This window comes from Raphanus sativus, chromosome 3, assembly GCF_000801105.2.
Source record: "Raphanus sativus cultivar WK10039 chromosome 3, ASM80110v3, whole genome shotgun sequence".
In the NCBI taxonomy this organism is placed as follows: domain Eukaryota; kingdom Viridiplantae; phylum Streptophyta; class Magnoliopsida; order Brassicales; family Brassicaceae; genus Raphanus; species Raphanus sativus.
Genome location: NC_079513.1, coordinates 11,783,244 through 11,803,886, shown reverse-complemented (window position 1 = coordinate 11,803,886; position 20,643 = coordinate 11,783,244). Strand labels below are relative to the sequence as shown.

Sequence of the window (20,643 nt, the reverse complement as noted above, 5' to 3'; positions counted from 1 at the left end):
AGCTTTAGACTTTGACCAAATCCTCTTTCTTCTTCTCTTCAATTTTGGTGTAGATTTTCCTCAATTTTCTCTTTTCCTCTTTCTTGCCTTCTTATCTCTCCAATAGTGTTCTGAGTGTTAGGAGGCAAGAAATTAGATTTAAGAATATATATGATGACTCCCTAAACTTTTGGACCTTGTCCAAAACCGCTTTAGTCTCATTTTGGCCCAATAAAGCCTATTTGAAAAACTTTTCTCGCGACAGAACCTGATCATATATGCTCTGACCATATAACCTGGTCATGAATGTCTGACCATATATGCGTCTAACCATAGTTTACCTGACCATATAATATGGTCATGAATGTATGAACATCTATGTGTCTAGCCATGGTTCACCTGACCATATAACCTGGTCATGAATGTCTGACCATATATGCAAATGACCCATAATTTCCTGACCATATTTTTACTAACCATGTGCACATAATTCACAAATCTCCACCTTCTGCATTTGGTCACTTGCGCTTGTTCTCTTGAAACAAAAAAAAAACTTCTTCTCTTTGTCGATTTACCTCAACTGTAACATGAACTTGAGACGTTCGTCATAGTCTCAACTAGTGAATTATTATTGTAAAACTTCTAGCTTTACCACTTAAAAACAGATATATCACTTTTACAGGTGACCCTCAGCTCTAAACCGAACTGCTCCAGACTTCCTTTTTAGACTTGATCCTCTGAAACTTTTTGTCGATTTCCCAGAGTTAACCATTTGAAGTTCTTGCTGCTCTAAGGTGAAAATCCATTTACACCCGATTATCCTCTGCTCTCTCGGCTTTCGAACAATCTCATAAGTCTCATTATCATCTGGAGATTGGTTCTCCTCTCCCACTGCCTGGTTCCACTTATCCTTCCGCGAAATGAGTTGACAAACCAGCCTTCCATGTCCAGCTTGAAGAGAAGTTGCTGACCCAACCATCATCCCAATGATTAGGCTAACTACATTCCTTTTTTCCGACAGAAGGAGTGGTCATTTTGGGTGACATAATAAGATTCTCCAGATCTCCCTCAACCGGTCTGGTCCGGTATGGAATGAACTTTAAAATCATGGAATCGACTTGATCATTATCATTAGACTATAGATTATAAGTTCATACAATCTCTACTCCTTCTAGCTTCTGCTAGTGACCTTGTTTCATCTATCTCCAATATTTCTGCTGTTGAAAAATCATAAGCTACAAAATCAGATCCTTTAAATCTCGATGGTGGTCTAATGACTCTTCTTTCTCTGTCTCGTGCCAACAAATAATCATCAAAGACTCATATTGACTCTGATTTTCCTCCTCCTCTTCCTCAGATTCTTCTTCCTCTTCTGATTCAGTTTCTGATTGTGAACTTCCAAAGTATCTCCATCTTGACCAGTAGATTCACCACTTCCTGAAACTTCTTCACCTTGATCAGTAAAATCATGAAATGAACCACTTGTAGTCGGTCCTTGAATCATATCAATGCTAAAAGTGACTTTCTTCTTAGAGTTAGTTGTTTCCATCTAATCTTGATCTTTATACAGCTTTTCTTCTTCAAAGACTACATTCCTGCTGATAGTACACATTCCCTCTTCCGGTAACCACACAATGTAACCTTTAGTATTCTATGGGTACCCCATGAAGAATCCGTTAATAGCTCTTGGACATAACTTGTCATCTGTTTTGTATACATAAGCAACACAATCAAACCGTCTAAGATGACTATAATCAACCTTTGACCCTGACCACACTTCTTCTGGAATCTGAAATTTCAAAGATGCATTAGGAGACATGTTTATCAGATAAACTGCAGTAGACGCTGACTCAACCAAGAACTTTTTCTCTAACCCAATTTCGGCCAACATGCACATGATCTTGTCTGCTGTTGTCATTTTCATTCTCTCAGAAACACCATTCTGCTGCGGAATATAAACACAAGTTTGATGCCGTTTAATCTCTTAGTCTTGACACAGCTTATCCATCAGATGGTTGCAGAACTCTAATCCAGTATCTGACTTTAGACACTTTATCTTCTTCATTGTTTGAATCTGATCCTGACCTTCCTTGAGTAATCATCGATGAATGTAAGAAAGCATCTACATCCCAACAGAGTTGGCTCATCCAAAACTGAGCCCCATAAATCATTGTGAATGTATTAGAGAATACATTTGGTAGTGTGTTTACCTTCCGGGAAGCTTGCTTGTGGGGACTTTCCAAACACACAGTCTTCACAAAAATCCAAAGTGTGGACCTCCTTTGCGTCTAGATAGCCTCATTTGACCAGAACATTCATGTTATTGAGACTCATGTGCCATATCCTTGAGAGCCATCTGTTTGTGAAGTTCGCTTCAGCTTTTACCACAGATGCTTCCCCCTTCACCATTAATCCCTGCAAATAATACAATTCATCCTGATATTCCCTGAAATCACCTTCTGACCGTTCTTGTAGAAAGTAACAATGAAGTCTTTTCCTTCATACTTGCAACCACTCTTTTCCAACTGACCATAAGAGATGAGATTTCTGTTCATAGATGGCATGTTTCTCACATCGGTCAATATCACCATAGCTCCTTCAGAGTTTATAATCTTCAGCTTGCTCATACCTTTGACTTCACTGAAAGTATTGTTTTCCATCAATACCTTTCCACCTTCAAATGATTTGAAATCAAATAAGGCATCTCTATCTGGTGTAATGTACAACCATAATCCATCACCCATTCTGTCATGGGATCTTGTCACTTGTTGTCAAGATCATAGGAAACTCTTTTTTTTTGCAACATTTGCAGAATCAGCTGCTCTCTCATTCTTCCTTTCTTGACAATCTTTCTTGAGTTGTCCTTCTTTCCACATATCCAACACTCTCTAGGTTTATGTTGATTTTTTTGTTCTAGATTTAGACCTTGAATCCTTGCTCTTGGATCTTCCACTCCTCTGACCAGAAATCTTCTTCTCAGGTCTACCCCTGGCCGCAACCAAGCCTTCTGCGCTTGACTTAGCTTTACCAATGAGTCCCTTTTTCTTTAGCTCAACTTCCTTGGCATATGAAGAGCTGGTTACTTCATTCAGAGTCAAAGTTTCCTTCCCATTACTGTATTTAAGTGTATGAACCAGTGAGTCGAATTGCCTTGGGAGACTAGATAGAACGTGGATGGCTTGGTCCTCATCACTCACATTAGTTTAATAATCCTTTTGTAGAGCCTGCCACGCTCCTAGATCTGTTATCTCTTTCATCACCTTTAGTAAGATCATGTTGCTAAGAGAAGATCATATAAGATCTTTTTGCTATTTTATCTTTCTCCTTTTTCAGCAGATCAACCGGAGAATTATTAGCTTATGTGACCTCACCTTCATTTTCTTTTTCTTTAACAGAACTGCTGGATTCATTTTCCTCCAGAACAAATCCAAACCCTGAAGCTCAAGCCGCATAAGCATTTTTAACTTTCCCAATCCAAAGTTTTCTTGATCGTCAAACTTCTCCACCTCAAAATTACTTTTAGCTGGTTTCCATGACTCAGACTTTATCCTCTGCTGAAGTTGAACACCGAAATACAAAACGAGTAACCTTCAACCTTTTCAAACAAATCCAATTGCATAAGAGGTGTTTTTCTGGCTTGGTACATGAACATCTCTGCGCCGTTGAGAAATTCATCTGTCACTGCTCCCGCTGAATTTTTGTGTGCATACATCCAACTCCGGATCTCGTAGATATTGCCACCATGAGACATTTTGTTTTCTTTTGAATGTTTAGAATGAGAGAGTACACCATATTTATAGGAAATTTTTGAGTTTGGTAGGTGGGAATGTTACTACGCATATACTACCACAAACCAATTAACAATTATACCTACCTACAAACATTTATCACGTTTCAAAGGTCGTAAAAGTGTCGTTATTTAGATGCTAATTATTCGTTGTTTTGCAGTCGTAAATGTACAACAAGTTTACGACTAAACACAATGAAAAATATATTTCGTCATAATGGAGATGTAATATAACGTCTACATTATGACAATTTATTTACGTCTACCTTACGTCGATTGTCCTTTTCGTCGTAAAAAGATAGGTAATGTCGACGTAACTTTACGACACTTTAGTTGTCGTAATGTCTGGTTGTTATGACAACGTTTTCTTGTAGTGTTTTGAGAGAGAAACCAGACTCTAAAGCTTTGATACTTTGGGATTTACTAGTTTGTAAAGGGAGAATGCCATCTCTCTCGATTTAGAGAAGAACCTCTTGAACCCTATTTTTTGTCAGCAATCGTATTCCATGTTTTATTCAATCTCTATCTTTGTGTTTTCTTCCTTCATGGCTGAGTAGTCAGCTTTCTTAATCTAGGGTGTTAGGGTGTTAGATCCGTGAGCTAGACACAAATAAGTTATAAATTGATTGTCTTTATTCTCTGTTGTTTAAAGCTTGCATTTAAACTAATCACTTAGTGCATGAACCTAGGCTTAACCTGTACATTAACAGTGTATTAGGTTGCTAGACATAACTTGAATGAGCATCACATCTCTATCCAGCGAAAGTAGATGTTATGGTGTTTTGTGAGCAGATCGGACTTGATTTTAATGTTTGTCATTGCATCTCAGTCCAAATGACAATTTAGGTACTGAGATTGATTGACAAAAGGCAAAGCACCACGACAGTGGACTGATCTATCTTAAGTGATCTGAGTTCTAAACTAGTGTTAAATTGAACTTGACTAATTGTTTGGCTTACTCTCATTTGACGCCCGATCAACTCACCCTATGCTAGCATTCTCTTTAATCTGAAACTCAATTCAATTCGTGTTACTTGCTGTTTATGTTACCTTAAAATCAAAACCATGTTGTTTTAACTTAATATTGGTCTCATAGAAATAAAATGTAAACTGGTCATTTGGAATTAAACCTCAAATAATACATCTACACTATTAGTTTGCAGTAATAAAACAGTCAATTTTAGTGTATTGAACTATAATCTACACCACTTGATTATAGTTCGGTACACATTTTCAGTAAAGAATCTTGACGATGTGTGTATTCTAGTTTTGAGACAATTCCTTCGATATACACATGTAGCCAGGGCCGACCTATGGCATTAATCGAGTGAAGCGGCCGCTCAGGACAGCAAATATAAGAGGGCATATTTTAGTTATATATAATTTTACTTCTATAAATAACAAAAAATTTGTAAGGTTTTTTAGCTAAAATCATATTTATAGGCATATCTAATCAGAATAACATTTGTTAAACTTCTTACCAGTATCTATAAACTTATATTAACAAATATATATAGTAGTCAATTATATTATTAATTTTTATTAGTAATTTTATTTTAGATTATATCTAAATCATAATTAAAAGCTAATTACAAATCAGTTTTTGTGCCTCCCAATATTTTAGATGGTGATGATTAGATAAACTATAAATATATTTGTAAGGTTTTAAAATAACAAGAATTATTAGAATTAAAAATATAATATACTAAAAATATTTTAAAAGGGACCAAAGAAAACTATTGGAATAAGAGACATATTCATTTTGAATTTACTTACGATTCTCATTCAGCTCGTGTTCCATCATCCTTGATTTCTCTTACTTGGTTGTAACAACTTCCATCAGATTGCTGACCTTTTGCTCAAGAGTAGAGATGTCAAAACAGGTTGATCCGTCCCGTCCCGTACCGCAGCGGGCTCATCTCTTTGCGGGTCACGGCGGGTCAGGCCCGCGCGGGCTGCGGTCTCCAAAAAGTCGTCCCAAGCCCGTACCGCAAATTGCACACTCCTTCACAGGCTGTCCCGCGGGACATACGTTAAATGTAATGTATCCGATCCTGCTTAACACTGCAGGCCGCTCCAGAACACTTCCTGATGCTGCATGCTGCTCTAAGATGCCTCAGGCTGCTCCTCTACATAACCAAGTTCACATAATTAATATACATGAAATGTCTACAATGCAAATTCTTCAAAATTTGTAATATATTATGCATATTTTCTCTATTAAAAGTGCATATAGAACATGAGATGATTATATATATATATTATATATATGAAGTCATAACCAAACAAAAAGTGCATGTAAAAATGAGGTGTTAATGTATATTCTATTCTATTGATGTAACAAGATAACAATGATAAGTAACGAGAGAACATAAAGAATAAAATACATATCGAAGAAGGCTCTAATCAGTAGTAACAAGACTAACTCTTTCAGCTGAACGACATCATTGTTATAGAATTAAATAGCTTAGTCGATCAAGGCTCTAACCATAGCTTATTCTCGTTACCGCTTTGATCAGAGCTTAGTCTTGTTCATGTTATCTTAACCAAATAAAATAGTTATAGTTAATTTTGTCACACTCAAACATATTTACATACCAATTAAAGATAATTTCAGAATATGTTTTTCATTAGTTTATAACTTCTAAGTTCATAACCAATTTTTTAGTTTTAATGAATAAAAACTAAATATAATCAAACACCAAAACTAAGCTGTTAATCCCAAAATTAATTAAAAAACACCAAATTAAAACACTAATGGAGCTCAAAACATCATCGTCGGAGCTCGAATCATCATTGCTGAAGCTTTTTTCTTTTTTCAGAGGAAAGTCACATAAATTATCTTTTTCACTCTTTTTTTTTTGAGGTAAAACAAGAATTGAAGAGGAAAAAAATGCGGGTCTTTGTAATCCCGCAGACCCGCATCGTCCCGTCCCGCAAAAGACCCAGTCCCGCAAAGACCCGTCCCGCAAAGCCCGCTAATTTGCGGGTCTGTAAAATCTCGGCCCAATCCCGTCCCGCGACAGTTTTTTACGGGCCAGACCCGCGGTCCAGGTCCATGATTGACATCTCTACTCAATAGTTTTATTCTTCTCTTTTATACATAGGGTTCTTCAACCAACTTACTTTGCTCCTGATGTGGTTTCTGAGTCACATTCTCCTTCTGACTATGCACCATATAGTGCTCTAACTTAAGTAATTGAATTCTTCTTTCGGAACATGCCTTATTCTTGAGAAACTGTATATTTTTATTCTTGAGTTTCAACCACTTGTCATACAAAACATGATACTCTTTCTTGAAGTTAATTCAACTTATGTATCCAAATCTGAGTCAGATGATGCACTTTATTCATCTTTGAATGCACCAAATGTATCGAGACTGAGCACGTCTTTCTTTTCTGATCAATTCTCACTCATCCTTAGTAAGGATTTATCTTTCTTCTGCTTCTCATCATGTTCACATTTACACTTAGGTGTTCAATTCTTTTGCACCTAAATTGATATTTCACTTCTGTATTGACAAATGGCTCGCCAGCTTCTTGTATATTTTTTGTTCACACAGATTTTTAATATCCTTGTATCACATCATGTAGGACTTGCTAAAGCACACAAATTATCTGAATCACATTTTTTAACTCTCTGATTTTCTGACTTGTTGTTTCAGCAATTACCACTCCACTTCAGTATGATTCTTCACACTATCAAACTCCATCTCATGGGATTTAACCATACCTATAATTTAGTGAAAGCTAATTTAATCTATGATAAAATGCACCGACATTGCTGCATTATGAGATGGCTATCTTGCTGGGAGACACCTTAAAATTTTCTTCACTAGTTTCTTGTCTTTGTAGTCTTTGACGAGTGTATACGCCTCCTGAACTAGCAGACTGAGAATAGAACTGAAGTTTGATATAGATTCATGTTCTTCCATCTCCAGCTTCTCAAATCTTGATGTAAGAAAATCCATCTGTGCACTCTTAACTTTCTTAATTGCTTCAAAGTGTGTTTTCAAAATACATTATATGCTCAAATATAGTCCCTAATGAAATACTCTGGAAATTCAGAGGTGCAGTCATAATATTTAGGGGTCTAATCCATAAAGACTCAAGATCACTCAACAAATGTCAGTTTTCGAAATAAGCTAAACAAATATGAATGTAATGTAAACCAGTGTTCTAAAAATCGGTATAGGCGGTCGTCTAGGTGGTGCGTAGACACTAGGCGTTACATGACCGTGGCGATTACTTTTTAAACCATCTAGATAATTACAATATTATAATAAATAATCAATAATTTATTATTCATATATTATACAACTTATATATTATAATATATATTCTTATGAAAATAATTTTTATCTTATATAAATAATAATTTTACTATTATTTAGTATAAAATATTACATATATTTATTTTTATAATTTATAAATGTCTAAACCGTTTAACTAATAATCTAGGCGTCCGCTTAATTGTTCTAGGTGTTAGAATTTAGGTCACCGCCCGTTTAGCGCCTAACACTTTTTTGAACACTGATGTGAACAAAGAGAACTTTAAACAGTTTACGTTCGATTAGGAAAAGAGCTAGACTTAGGGACATTCTCTGATAAATCAGGATTGCAGATCAGACGAATTATTAAGGGTTTATTTAAAAACCATTCTTGAACTCAAATCATAATATTCAAATCAGTCAACTTTCAATTCAGAGATTATATGTGCCTAGATCTTAGGATTTCAAATTTCTTTGCAAATTCAATTGTCTTGACAAGAATTAAATATATATATATATATATATATATACTTTTGATAATTCACAAAATCATAAACCAATTTTTTTATGTCGGTATTTTTCTTATCTAAGATTATGTTAGGCAGTCAATAACACTTTCTTATCTATTAATATCATAAGACCTAAATTACATATTGTCAATCTAGAATTAGCGTTAATATAGATAAATAATTATAAAATTATTCTAACAATTCTGTCTCTAATCTTTTTTTTTTGTCAACTGGTCACTTTTGGACCTTTTAATCCTCAAACTGAGATAAGTAGGGTCGAACCCCCGACGTCAAGGCCCGAAGGCAGAGCTCAGCAGCCACTAGGTTACGAACAACCCGACATTCTGTCTCTAATCTAACAATCATTTTTAACCTTAAAATCTTTAAATTAACAAACAGATTACTCAGGGTCCGACTGGTTCAAACGCAGTGGTTGCGGTTGCAAGAGTTTGCGGATGTGGGTGGTTGCGATTTCAAGCTTTATTTAGCATTTTGTATGACTGACACAACGTTTGAAAATTATCTCGTTTACGGGATATTTGTGACTGGTTGATTATGAGATATTGCAACGGTTTGATGATAAATTACCAATACATACATATTATAACATTATAAAAATATAAGAACAAGATATTGTGTATAATAATTATTAATATAGTATGATTAATAATAATAATTTGTTTATTTATTTAATTTTTATTAGTTAAAAGTTATAATTTTAATAAATGATTTTTGAAGATTTATATTAAAACTTTTTAAAGAATATTTTGTTGCATTTTATATATGTATATATCTTTATATTTGTATGTATATTAATTGTTAAAAATTCTAATGAATAGCTAATTTAAAGTTTTTATAAAAAAATTGCGATACTGTTTGTGAATTTAAATTGAAATATAAAATGTGTATATATATTTTTATAATATTTCCATTGTTAATTTTTAATTTAAAATTTAAAATATTTTAAAAATAATTTTATATTTATTTATCTGCCCGCAAACGTTAGCTGAAACCAATTTTTGATTTTAAGAGGATCGAAATGGTTTGAAGTGATTTATAATAGTTTGTATGATTGTTTTGAAACGCTGTCAACTGCTACTAACCGCAAAAGCTGTATTTGCAGATTGTAGCGGAAAAACCAGTTGAATCAAAATCATAAATTGAATAAATTGCATTTAGAAATCAAAGAGAATTTGAATATTTCTCTCTACAAAATGAGTTATGATTGTATTTACTGAGTTTAATGAATTCCGTAGAGTCGACGTAGGATTGCGGTTTTACACCTGGATAACATTTTGGGCTATTATCTGAATCGTAGATAAAAATCTAAAATCAATCGAATGAAATAACAACTGAAAATTCTACAAAATGTTCTACCTAGATAAATTCTACAAAATGTTCTACCTAGATAAACACCTTAAGCTGCTCTATCACGTGATATTCTCGTCCTCTGAGCGTTATCACCATTTTCTCGTTTAATTAATTAACCTAGCAAGGACTTCCAAAAGACTTTCTAACACGCCGCCTTACATAGTTACATAGTACTGGGATAATGTGTGGTCTAGACTGTCTAGACTATAGTGGTGACCAAATAATGGTTCTCTTATCTTTATAAATTTTCTAGACTCAATGTTTTAAGTCTCCACGAAACGATCTGGCTGATAATCAGAAATGGCTAAGACAGGGGAAAGCCTGAGAGACAAACCAAGATGGAACCTTGGAGGAATGACCGCTCTCGTCACCGGTGGTACCAAAGGCCTTGGGTCAGTTCTAGTCTTCGATCATATATTTATATGAATCTTCTGATTTTTACTAGTTCAATGTTTCAACAAAATTAAAGACCTCGTATAAAGAAAAAGGCTCAATGATGTACAGACTCATATATTGCCTGAGTGATGTGAATAGGGAAGCCGTGGTGAAGGAACTAGCCATGTTGGGAGCCAGAGTCCACACATGCGCCAGAGACGAAACTCAGCTTCAAGAAAGCTTACATGAGTGGCAAGCAAACGGGTTTGATGTCACCACTTCTGTCTGCAACGTTTCTTCTCCTGACCAACGTGAGAAACTCATAGAAACTGTTTCCTCTGTCTTCCAAGGAAAACTCAACATCTTTGTAAGTTTATTCTCTCTATCCTTCAGCTTGGATCCATAAGGGCAGAGCCGGCACTAAGTTTTACTAAATATAAGGATCATTGTTGGCCCCTTTTACACAACTAAATATATATATATATATATATGTGAAGAAAATTTTCAACCCTGGGTCAGCTTTTACTCGAAAAGAATATATATTCTTAGAGAAAAAGTTAGTTTCTCTCTTTGAATTAAAAATATTATTAAATGGGAACCACAACCACAAAAATAGAAGAAAAATAGTGGTATTTTGAAAATGACATCATCTGTAGTCCCAGCAAACTATGACAGTTGATCTAACAACAAACAAGAAATTTTGGCCCTAAAATAATTTACATACCCCAAGCTAATGGTCTATAAGCTTGTAATGAGAACCGGTTCTGCATAAGTGCCGAATCATGTTGTGTTTGGTTTGTTTGGGTGATATAGGTAAGCAATGTGGGAACGGGTGTTGTGAAGCCGACCATAGAGTGTACATCAGAAGAATTCTCGTTTATCATGGCTACAAATCTGGAGTCAGCATTTCATCTAGCACAGCTCGCGCACCCGCTGTTGAAAGCCTCTGGTTCAGGGAACATTGTGCTCATGTCATCTGTTGCTGGGGTTGTAAATTTGAGTCTTACATCCATCTATGGAGCAACCAAAGGCATACATATAAGCATAATCAAATAGTTAATAACCCTTTGCTTCTATTGAAGACTTACATTAATTTTCTCACTCTAGGAGGCATGAATCAGCTAGCGAGGAACTTGGCGTGCGAGTGGGCGAGTGATAACATAAGGGTTAACTCTGTTTGTCCATGGTTCATCATAACTCCCTCAACTAAAGATGTATGGCATAGAACAAAACAAAAACCTCACAAAAAAAAAAAGCTAGGGAAAATAGTGACTAAAACTACTTTTGATGTGTTTCAGTTTCTCATTGGTGAAGTAAAAGACAAGGTGGAAAGTGTGACACCAATGGGGCGTGTTGGAGAGGCAAATGAAGTGTCATCGCTTGTGGCATTTCTCTGTCTTCCTGCAGCTTCTTATATTACTGGGCAGACCATCTGCGTTGATGGAGGTTTCACTATCAACGGCTTCTCATTCCCTTAATTACATATATGTATAATTGCCAAACTGTAAAATAATATTTGCCAGTACCTTATGAATTGTGGACCATCTGTGTTGATTGTCATATTTACATATATGATTCTCCACTGATGGTCGTGTTTACATTCAAATGTTCAATACATGTTTCAGATTTTAGCGGAATGATGTGTTTATTCCATATAGCATTTTATTTAAACCCATAACCGAGTTTAATAGTGACTCTCTTTCTCTCGCTTTGCACGAGGAAACAATGTTTTGTACAAGTCTAGAGTAATCTAAGACAAACAAAACAGGGTTACTTGTCATGCAAGGTATCATAAACCACAATATTAAAATAGCTACCTAAAAAGCTCTGTTTTAAACGTTTGTGTGTTTATGCTGCTTAAGAGAGTTTTTAGATTGAGTAACGATGGGAACTTTTAGATTTGACTCAAATACAGTCGATCTCGGAAAAAGCGTGTATGAAAGCGTCTGTAATGCGGACGAAGCTGGCGCTAGCAAGGAGGCACAGTAGTGACAACTTGAACGTCTCGTGATTGACCTCAGAAGAAAAGAACACGTATCTGGACACTAATCCGTTGCTACTTCGCACTCTGACATACGCTTTAACTTCTTTTTTTAGTTCTTTTTAGGTTGTTCGTGGAATGAGTGATGGTATAATAATATACAAACGGTTGTTGATAGTTTATAGGAGGTGCTTTTGTCTGTGCCGCAAGGCAAATACATGAGATTGGATCCTATGTACTAAAGAAAATTACGAGCAGTAGATGTTACTAAAAATTGAGACAACCGGTAAGCTAGATCCAAACATCGTTGCCTTTAAAATGATAAGACCAGAAGATCTAACTGTGCAAGTTAAAGTGCTGCAAATAATAATGTTCTAGTGACTGAAGGTTTAAGTATTCATGAGAGGCAAAAGTGAAGAAATGAGAGTTTTTGAGAGTGAGACATCTCTCTTGAACATGGTGGACTTGATTTTACCAAAGATGATGAGAATGTGAACTCACAACCATTTATGAAAAACTAATAAACAAAGTTTCACGTTTCTTTAAGGGCCTTTAGTTTTCTGTAACCCTTGTCGGTAACCAAAGATCCTGAAGAACCACTAATAAACAATTCTAAATTGTCTCCAGTGTCGGAATCATCTGTCCATTTTACCAGTCCATTTTTAAAAGATTTGTTAAGAGTTTAAGGTGTGTCTCACCTTCTAAGAAGCTATATGTTTGATCTTACCCTCTGTAGAGAGGAAGAAGACTTAATAGGAAATGATAACCACAATGAGCCTCAACTGTCTCAATAACTCTGAGCATACCATAGGGTGTTTAAGTGAGGCCCCGGACCAATTATGGTAGCAAAACCCAAAAAACAGAATCTCAGCTGGATGTCCATATTCTGATGTCAAGCCAAACGGTGTGGCATATCATGAGATCATTTATGGGACCGGGCTTATACTATTGAGAACATAAAAAAAACATGGGTAGAGCTTTACTCATGATGCACACTGTGAACATTCTTGTACAGCCATTTGTTAATCCTCAATTACACATATTTTTTTCCTTTAAGCTCCATATGTTCTTACATTTGATAATTGGCACCACCTGATTAATTTTGAAAGTGAGTAGTGCTCGCAATAGCTGGTGATTAACGGATTTATGTTTTAGTAATCACATCAGAATCTGCGAGCTGTGGTGAAGAAAACTAGGGACTCTAGAAAAGTTTTATCCTTGGGTGTTCAATAAAAAATAAGAGTGTACAAATGAGAGAATCTAAAGATTATTCAGAAAGAAGAAAAAACACACGTTTTAGACAAACATGGAGATAGATGTGAGAAGAAGCTAAAATTACAGTAGAGACCTGAATGGTTTACTCTGTTGGAGACCGTCTCTGCGTTTTTTGCTTAAATGTTCTATCATCAGGTGAACCACTATGGTCACAGTTGAGTAGTTTCTGCTTCTAGATCCTCTCTCCCCAGTGTACAGCTACAGCAAATTGTCAGATACCCAAAAAAATAATCAAAAGCTGAGCCACAAAGAAAACACTCAGTGTACTGAGCTAGTTTATGTGATAAGAAACATGTGATGATGAACTAGCTAGACCTGGGGTGAACAATCTAGAACTCAAAGCAAGAAATGTAGAAACAAGTGTTACCACTAACACACATGTGGTGCCAAATATAACAAGAAGAAAAATAAAAGTTTTTACCTTTTTGGAGTAATGTTAAACTTGAAGCATGGAGGCAACTAGATGATTGCTGTCATAGAAATGGTGATGATCTCTTATCCGACGGCTTTAGAATTTGGAAGGAGCACATTAAGCTCTCATCAATGCTCATCATTGCGCCAGCATTGTCAAACTCTCCGCAATAGTTGGGAGCTGAAAATACAGTAACAAGCTGTCTGTCTGCAAAGAACTCATACCCATCTTCAACAACCTAAAAAAAAACAATAAGAATCATAAAACAGCTTTGCATAGTTTTTCTAAACCAATAATAATAATAAAAAAAAGAACCTGGTGGGCACGGCAGATAAGGTCCATGTCATTTTTTTGCAAAAACTCTGCAACAATGTCAGCTCCAAAAGTGTATGAAACACCACGATCATTCACCCCCCATCCTTTGACGTCTGCACTAGGATCCGACCAAAGCAAATCACAAACCAAACCTGATTCAGGAATATCCATTGGGCGTGAGATGTTCCTGATCTGGTCCAAGCTTGTCAACTCCGGGGAGATCCCACCATGCATACACAGTATCCTGTCATCGATCAAAGCGGCCACAGGAAGGCAGTTGAAGCAATCGGTGAATATTTTCCAGAGCCTGACGTTGAACCTGCGTTTGCACTCGTCGTAGAACCCGTAGATACGATTGATGGAAGCAGATTCATGGTTACCTCTCAACAAGAAGAAGTTCTCAGGGTACTTGATTTTGTATGCTAAGAGAAGGCATATTGTTTCCAAGCTTTGCTTGCCACGGTCCACGTAATCACCTAGGAACAAATAATTGGCTTCTGGAGGGAAGCCTCCATACTCAAATAGCCTCAATAGATCTGAATACTGCCCATGAATATCACCTGTGTATAAGTATGAGACATGAGGAGAAAAACAAATAAGAAAAAAATGAACCATAATATCCAGGAATTAACCAGAAAAACAAAAAAAGTAAGAACACTTTTTGAGCAGAGAAAGCAAGAATCAGACCGCAGATCTTGATGGGAGCTTCGAGTTCGAGGAGATTAGGTTGTTGAAGAAAGATTTCTTTGGAAACAGCACAGAGCTGACGGATTTCACCTTCGCTGAGGTGAACTTGCTTCCCAGATCCAGGCCTCGTGTTCCTAAACTCTACCAGACGGCGGATTATATCGTCTAGAACCGCCGGTTCCATCGCTGGCTTCTGCTCCTGCTCCCGCTCCTGCGCCGGCTTCTCCGCCATCTCGGTATTAGAAAAAGAACGGATATTTCAACTTTCAAACGTGTAGCTCTCTTTGCCTTTGGCGTTCGAGCCGCCAGAAAGAGAGGAGACAGACAAAGAAGAGACGACCGGCGCTGTCAGATGAGTCAGCTTGATTGGTCCATTTTTATCAAACTTGTTATTATCACTTTTCGTTATTACGAGAACTGGCTGTGTGTTTGAATCGACCTAATGGGCCTTCTATAGGTTCTACTGGGCTTGCTATGTAAGCGTTCAATCCGCTAAAACCAAAACCGTACAAAAATAGAGAAAAATCGTTCGAAACTAGTGATATCAAATATACCAAATAAATATTATTTTAAAAAAACTACACTATATAGATATAGTTTGATATATAAACCTATTAAACCGAATAAATCAATCAACTAAAAATAGTAATATAACTATTTATAAATTATATAATATAATTAATAATTAGGTGGATGGTCGGTTGACTGATATTTAAATTGCTTTGATTTCTCATGATCAAGGATATTATTTTGTTAATATATCATATCATATATATATGTACTAAATCTATCATTATTCATGTTTATTTACAATATAAGGACAGTCATATATATATATATATATATATACATAATTGTTATATTTTCGATCTATAAAGATATTTTTGACTTATAAATATACTTGTTTGATTTTTAGCAAAAAAAAAGATACTACTTGTTTGATTGCACTAAACAAATAGAGACATTCAACATATCATCGATTTTTTTTTTTGGTGCACAATCATTAAATCACGCGATTCGGCATATATTTTTGTGACGCGTCATGATCTATTATGTGCTCGATACTTCGAAATCTCAAATTGAAAGGATTGAAACAGTAAAACGATATGTGAAGTATCATTGTTCAAAAGTCCATGGACAGCCAACTAAATCATAGACCTTGGGTCCCCTTTTATAAAAGCCCCCATTTTTAAAGTTTCATTATAAGTTCTCATAATTAATTTTGAATTTCATTATTTATAGAGTTAAAAATATATACCAACATCAAAATGAATAAAAGTGAGTCTATTATTAATATGTCAATGAAAAAACAAACACAAAACAATAAAAAAACACTAAAGATATAATGGATTTACGATTAAATAAGCCTCCAACTTTCTTTTTCTATTTAGGGTTTTAGTAAATCTAGGGATGCCCTGTGGAAGTGTTTTGAAAACCGGATCGGACCGGCCGGTCGAACCGGTCCGATCGTGACTCGCTGAAAAAACCAAGTCCGGTTCGGTTTAAAACCCGGATTTGATAAAAACCAGTAAACCGGCTGAAACCCGGTAAAACCGGTGACCCGGTTCAATTTTAAAACCCGGTTCTTAAAAATTAACATATAATTAAGTGTTTTTAATTATTACTAGCTAAAATTTAATATTTTATAATTATTGTTCAACTATCACTATTTAGTTGATTTTTTATTTTTCTAAAAAAAATGTGAAAAATATATTTTTGACTCTCATATAATATTTTTATTTTACCATATTCTTAAAATTTGAAATGTTAGTTGTAAAAATAAATAAATATGATTGTTTTAGCTGTAAATCATTTGTTTTTTTTTTTAATTTTTAGTTTACATAGTGATCAGATTTATGTTTTTTGTTTATTTTGAGTTAATAAAAAAAGAATAGAGAAAGTATTAAGTAAAATTTATAAAGTATAAATATATAATTATATATATTTTTATATAAATAAAAAACCCAGTTCGACCGGTTGAACCGGTCTAACCAGTCAACCAGTAGCTTCACCGAGTCGGTGTCCGGTCCGGTTTTCAAAACATTGGGAAAACCTTATATTATAATTTTATTATTAAAAACTTATTTTTGAGGTTTCATAAAGTTGTCCTAATTACCATCAAACTAAACTTAAGAGATCTTATTATATATCAAGAAATATAAGTCACTAATTACTCTCTTTTTTAACTCTGGATAATTATACTATTACGAACTATGAGAATATTATAGACGATTTTACAGCCGACAATTTTAACCGTCACTGACTGCATCACCTCATCTGAACCACCCTATCGTATCTATGCCTGACGGTACTCCTTGCGCCATACTGCATAATCTCTTGTAAGCATTCTCTCCTTAATTCGCATAATTCCGTTTTTACTGGAAATCGAAACCTAAACCTCCTGCTGTAAAAGCATTAATGAATCCTTAATCAAACCACTGGACCAATTGGGCTTCCACCAGTCACTAATTACTCTAACATAGTTTAATTTGAACATTATTAAAGAATATTACATTTAGATTAACACTATAAAAAAGATGAAAATATTGTTAGAATTTGTTTTAAGAATGACGTATCAACATCTTTCCAATAATACTATTTCTTGTCACTGCAAAAACATGTAAAAGATTTAGAAATTAACATAAAACGAAAATAAATAATAAAAATAATTCCTTGAATAACAGAGGAACAATTTGAAAAGATGCTTATCTTATTAAAAAGAAGTCGGATTACATAATTTGATTTGCAAGAAACATAAACTTTATGTAGATTGCATCCTTATTTTCGTGACGATAACACTATAAAAAAGCTCTAGGCATCCGATCCAACAAGTTTAAATGCAAGTTGATCAGGTCAAATGCTCTATAGACCGAAGGTCGTTCTGAAACCTCCTTCAGTTGCTTGCATGTCAATTTGACATTGGCAAGATCTGTGATTGATCTTCTACGTGTTGGAGCACCTTATCTTGCAGTTCATCTGGTAGAGAAAGTAACTTTGAATCCGCCATTAAAAACTCTGACTGACAAAGAGAATTGATATTTTAGAGATAGATAAGATATTGATGATGATATGGTTTTGATTGTAAAAGGTACAATAAATAGAGAAGAAAATTGTTGGTTTTAAAAACAATAAAAAAGAGAGATATGTTAAAAGCAATATATGATCGATTATTAAAATTTAAAATATTATGTTAATTATTATTAATTATATATATAGTATTAATAAACCACTTGTGTTTTACTCCGTTCCAAATTATACATGAAACTGACACATGTTGGGAATAATAATTAATACTATACATACATACTGAATATTTGGGAAATATAATATAATTGATAGATCTTTGCATAAATCAAATAATAAAATTCATTAATTAGTCTGAAAAGTTAACAAATGACACTACTTAAGAAAATTACATTAACTTAGTTAATAGATAAATATAATTTACAAATGATTTATCAATCTTCTCCCACTGATATATTTTCTTGTTACTGCAAAAACCAAATATATATATATGAGAGCACATGCAATATAATTACAATTAACTTAAATTTTGTGTCAATAGTTAACCTTCCATGAATTGGATTCATTAGATAGTAGTAGAAATGATAAACTGAATAATAAAAGGTATGTAACCGTCGACTTCCTAATCTACATGTTTAGTGGTAAGACAAAAATCTTCAATCTCGATCCAAATTCCTTCCATTAGATAAGATTTGTACGGACAAATGAATTTGTGTCTCACTATTTCTTGAATTTTAAGCCCCTTAACAGAAATCGACCATTTGTATTTAGTATATTAAATAGAAGTATATATTACTTTGAATTACATGTACCTTTTCGTCGATCAACACCATATTAAGTGTTGCACCTTGGTGGATGATATGTTCTTTACGTATACTTTTAATGTTCGTATAACATGGATGTTTATATTTAAATTCTCTCACAATTTCGTGTTTGGTTTGTTATTCAACTATAATTTTCATAACTGAGTTCCTATACAACATTTAAATTATATAATACACAATCATTTACCAGTATCCCACAAAATAAGATCTGAACACTAAAACTGATTTTTAGTTGAAATATATTTTTAACTATAGATTTTGATGAGATATTGGTAATTCATTTTAAATGAATCAAGATTTTATTCCAAATATAAGTATTTCAAAAAGTATTTATGAAAAAATATTCGTTTCTAAATATTGTCTCCTAATATGTATGTACCTCCAAAGAATAATGAATGAAACCTATTATGAGATTTTCTTATAACTATATTTGTGAAATTTGTAAGGAATATATCATTTTTAAAAAATATACCGAGACCCGCTATTATCCATTCAGTTAGGAACATAACCAGATTTAATCCAACTAATTATTTTTTTCATGTTATCTACTTAAAAAATAAACATATACTGTATATTGTAAACTTTCCTCCTTCCTCAAATCTCGGACCCGCACGACATATTTAGCCAAAATGTAAATTACAAAACCATTTATGTTTATAAAGTAAATTACATAAAATGTAAACACACAATGAAAATTTTCATTTCTATAATAATAATAATTATATATATAAAGTAAGTTACGGCCGTTGGGATTGTATAGTTGGCCCCGTTTTAGACTATTGTACTAAAAATATGATATTATAATTCTTAAATAAATTATGGTTTTATGGTATGTGTTATAATTTAGCATAACTGTAAAAAAGAAAAAAAATATATAATAGTTTGTATTGCAATACATTTTGACAAACTGAAAAATCCAGTATATTTTTTATTTTAAAATAAAGTTTCAATTTGTATTTATAAATTTATGATTGAAATTTAATAACAAAAATAGTATCAAATTCCGACATATTTACCGGAAAAATTACAAAAACAACGCTATACCCGCATTTGAAGTACGGATCAAGATCAAGAATAGAAAATAAAATTATAAAGGAAAACATGAATATGACTAAAACACACAAATATAAAAATTAATTTTTAAAAAATAAGAAATTTACTACTGCCATTTGAAAGGACGGGTCAGAATCTAGTGATTTATTTAAAAGAGAACATTATAAATTGTATCTTTTCTTCTAGAGTTCTTTTTTTTTACAACAATAACTAAAATATGAAATGAGTTCTACTGGTTGGGAAAACCAGATAGAAAGCTTAAAGTCCACATAAAACACAGTTGAAAGGGAATTCTTAGTATGCATCTTGTACAAATTTGTCCGCCACTTGAATTGATTATCTTGGCATATGCTGAACTTTGGAGATAGTAAAAGTAGGCCATTTGTCGGGTGAGTACACACATTGATTACATATTGACACAGAGAATCAGCAGAAAATCTCTTATCTAATGTTAGCCATAAAATCTTTGCGGCTCTACTAAATCTCTTGTCTACGCAGTCTACACCTAACGCATGACATAACCGACTTAGAGCATGATTATTGCAAAAGTTCTTTAGCAAAAATATATATATATATATATATATATATATATATATATGTATGTAATTGTTTGCTAAAGACTTTACGGAAACCGAAACTAAAAATTTCTTAATTAAAGACTTTCGATTTCGGTTTCCGTAAAGTCCTTAGCAAATAATTACATACGCATATATAATACATACATATACATATATATACATTATCTATATTAAGGATTTTTGCTAAGAACCTTTTGCAATAA

At 33.9% G+C, this 20,643-nt stretch overlaps 2 protein-coding genes across 2 annotated transcripts; one reads left to right on the top strand and one right to left on the bottom strand.

Annotated features, from left to right (window-relative positions):
• The first annotated feature begins 10,102 nt into the window (after positions 1–10,102).
• On the top strand, positions 10,103–11,928 carry LOC130509683 (tropinone reductase homolog At2g29370-like). The gene is made up of 5 exons (XM_057005850.1): positions 10,103–10,308; positions 10,451–10,658; positions 11,105–11,321; positions 11,399–11,505; positions 11,590–11,928. The coding sequence occupies exons 1-5, from the start codon at positions 10,217–10,219 to the stop codon at positions 11,767–11,769; spliced, it is 804 nt and encodes a 267-aa protein (XP_056861830.1). The 5' UTR covers positions 10,103–10,216; the 3' UTR covers positions 11,770–11,928.
• Positions 11,929–13,469: 1,541 nt separating this feature from the next.
• On the bottom strand, positions 13,470–15,359 carry LOC130494499 (serine/threonine-protein phosphatase PP1 isozyme 1). The gene is made up of 4 exons (XM_057006648.1): positions 14,962–15,359; positions 14,275–14,834; positions 13,969–14,197; positions 13,470–13,745 (listed from the first exon to the last, which is right to left on the bottom strand). The coding sequence occupies exons 1-3, from the start codon at positions 15,191–15,193 to the stop codon at positions 14,021–14,023; spliced, it is 969 nt and encodes a 322-aa protein (XP_056862628.1). The 5' UTR covers positions 15,194–15,359; the 3' UTR covers positions 13,470–13,745; positions 13,969–14,020.
• Between the last annotated feature and the right edge of the window lie 5,284 nt (positions 15,360–20,643).

Excerpts from the sequence above, each read along its gene's own strand:
- LOC130509683 (XM_057005850.1), top strand. The coding sequence starts at position 10,217 with ATGGCTAAGACAGGGGAAAGCCTGAGAGACAAACCAAGATGGAACCTT. Across the intron at positions 10,309-10,450 it reads GGTGGTACCAAAGGCCTTGG|GGAAGCCGTGGTGAAGGAAC; the intron begins GTCAGTTCTAGT and ends TGATGTGAATAG. Across the intron at positions 10,659-11,104 it reads AAGGAAAACTCAACATCTTT|GTAAGCAATGTGGGAACGGG; the intron begins GTAAGTTTATTC and ends TGGGTGATATAG.
- LOC130494499 (XM_057006648.1), bottom strand. The coding sequence starts at position 15,193 with ATGGCGGAGAAGCCGGCGCAGGAGCGGGAGCAGGAGCAGAAGCCAGCG. Across the intron at positions 14,835-14,961 it reads AGCTCCCATCAAGATCTGCG|GTGATATTCATGGGCAGTAT; the intron begins GTCTGATTCTTG and ends ACTTATACACAG. Across the intron at positions 14,198-14,274 it reads TTATCTGCCGTGCCCACCAG|GTTGTTGAAGATGGGTATGA; the intron begins GTTCTTTTTTTT and ends GTTTTTTTTTAG.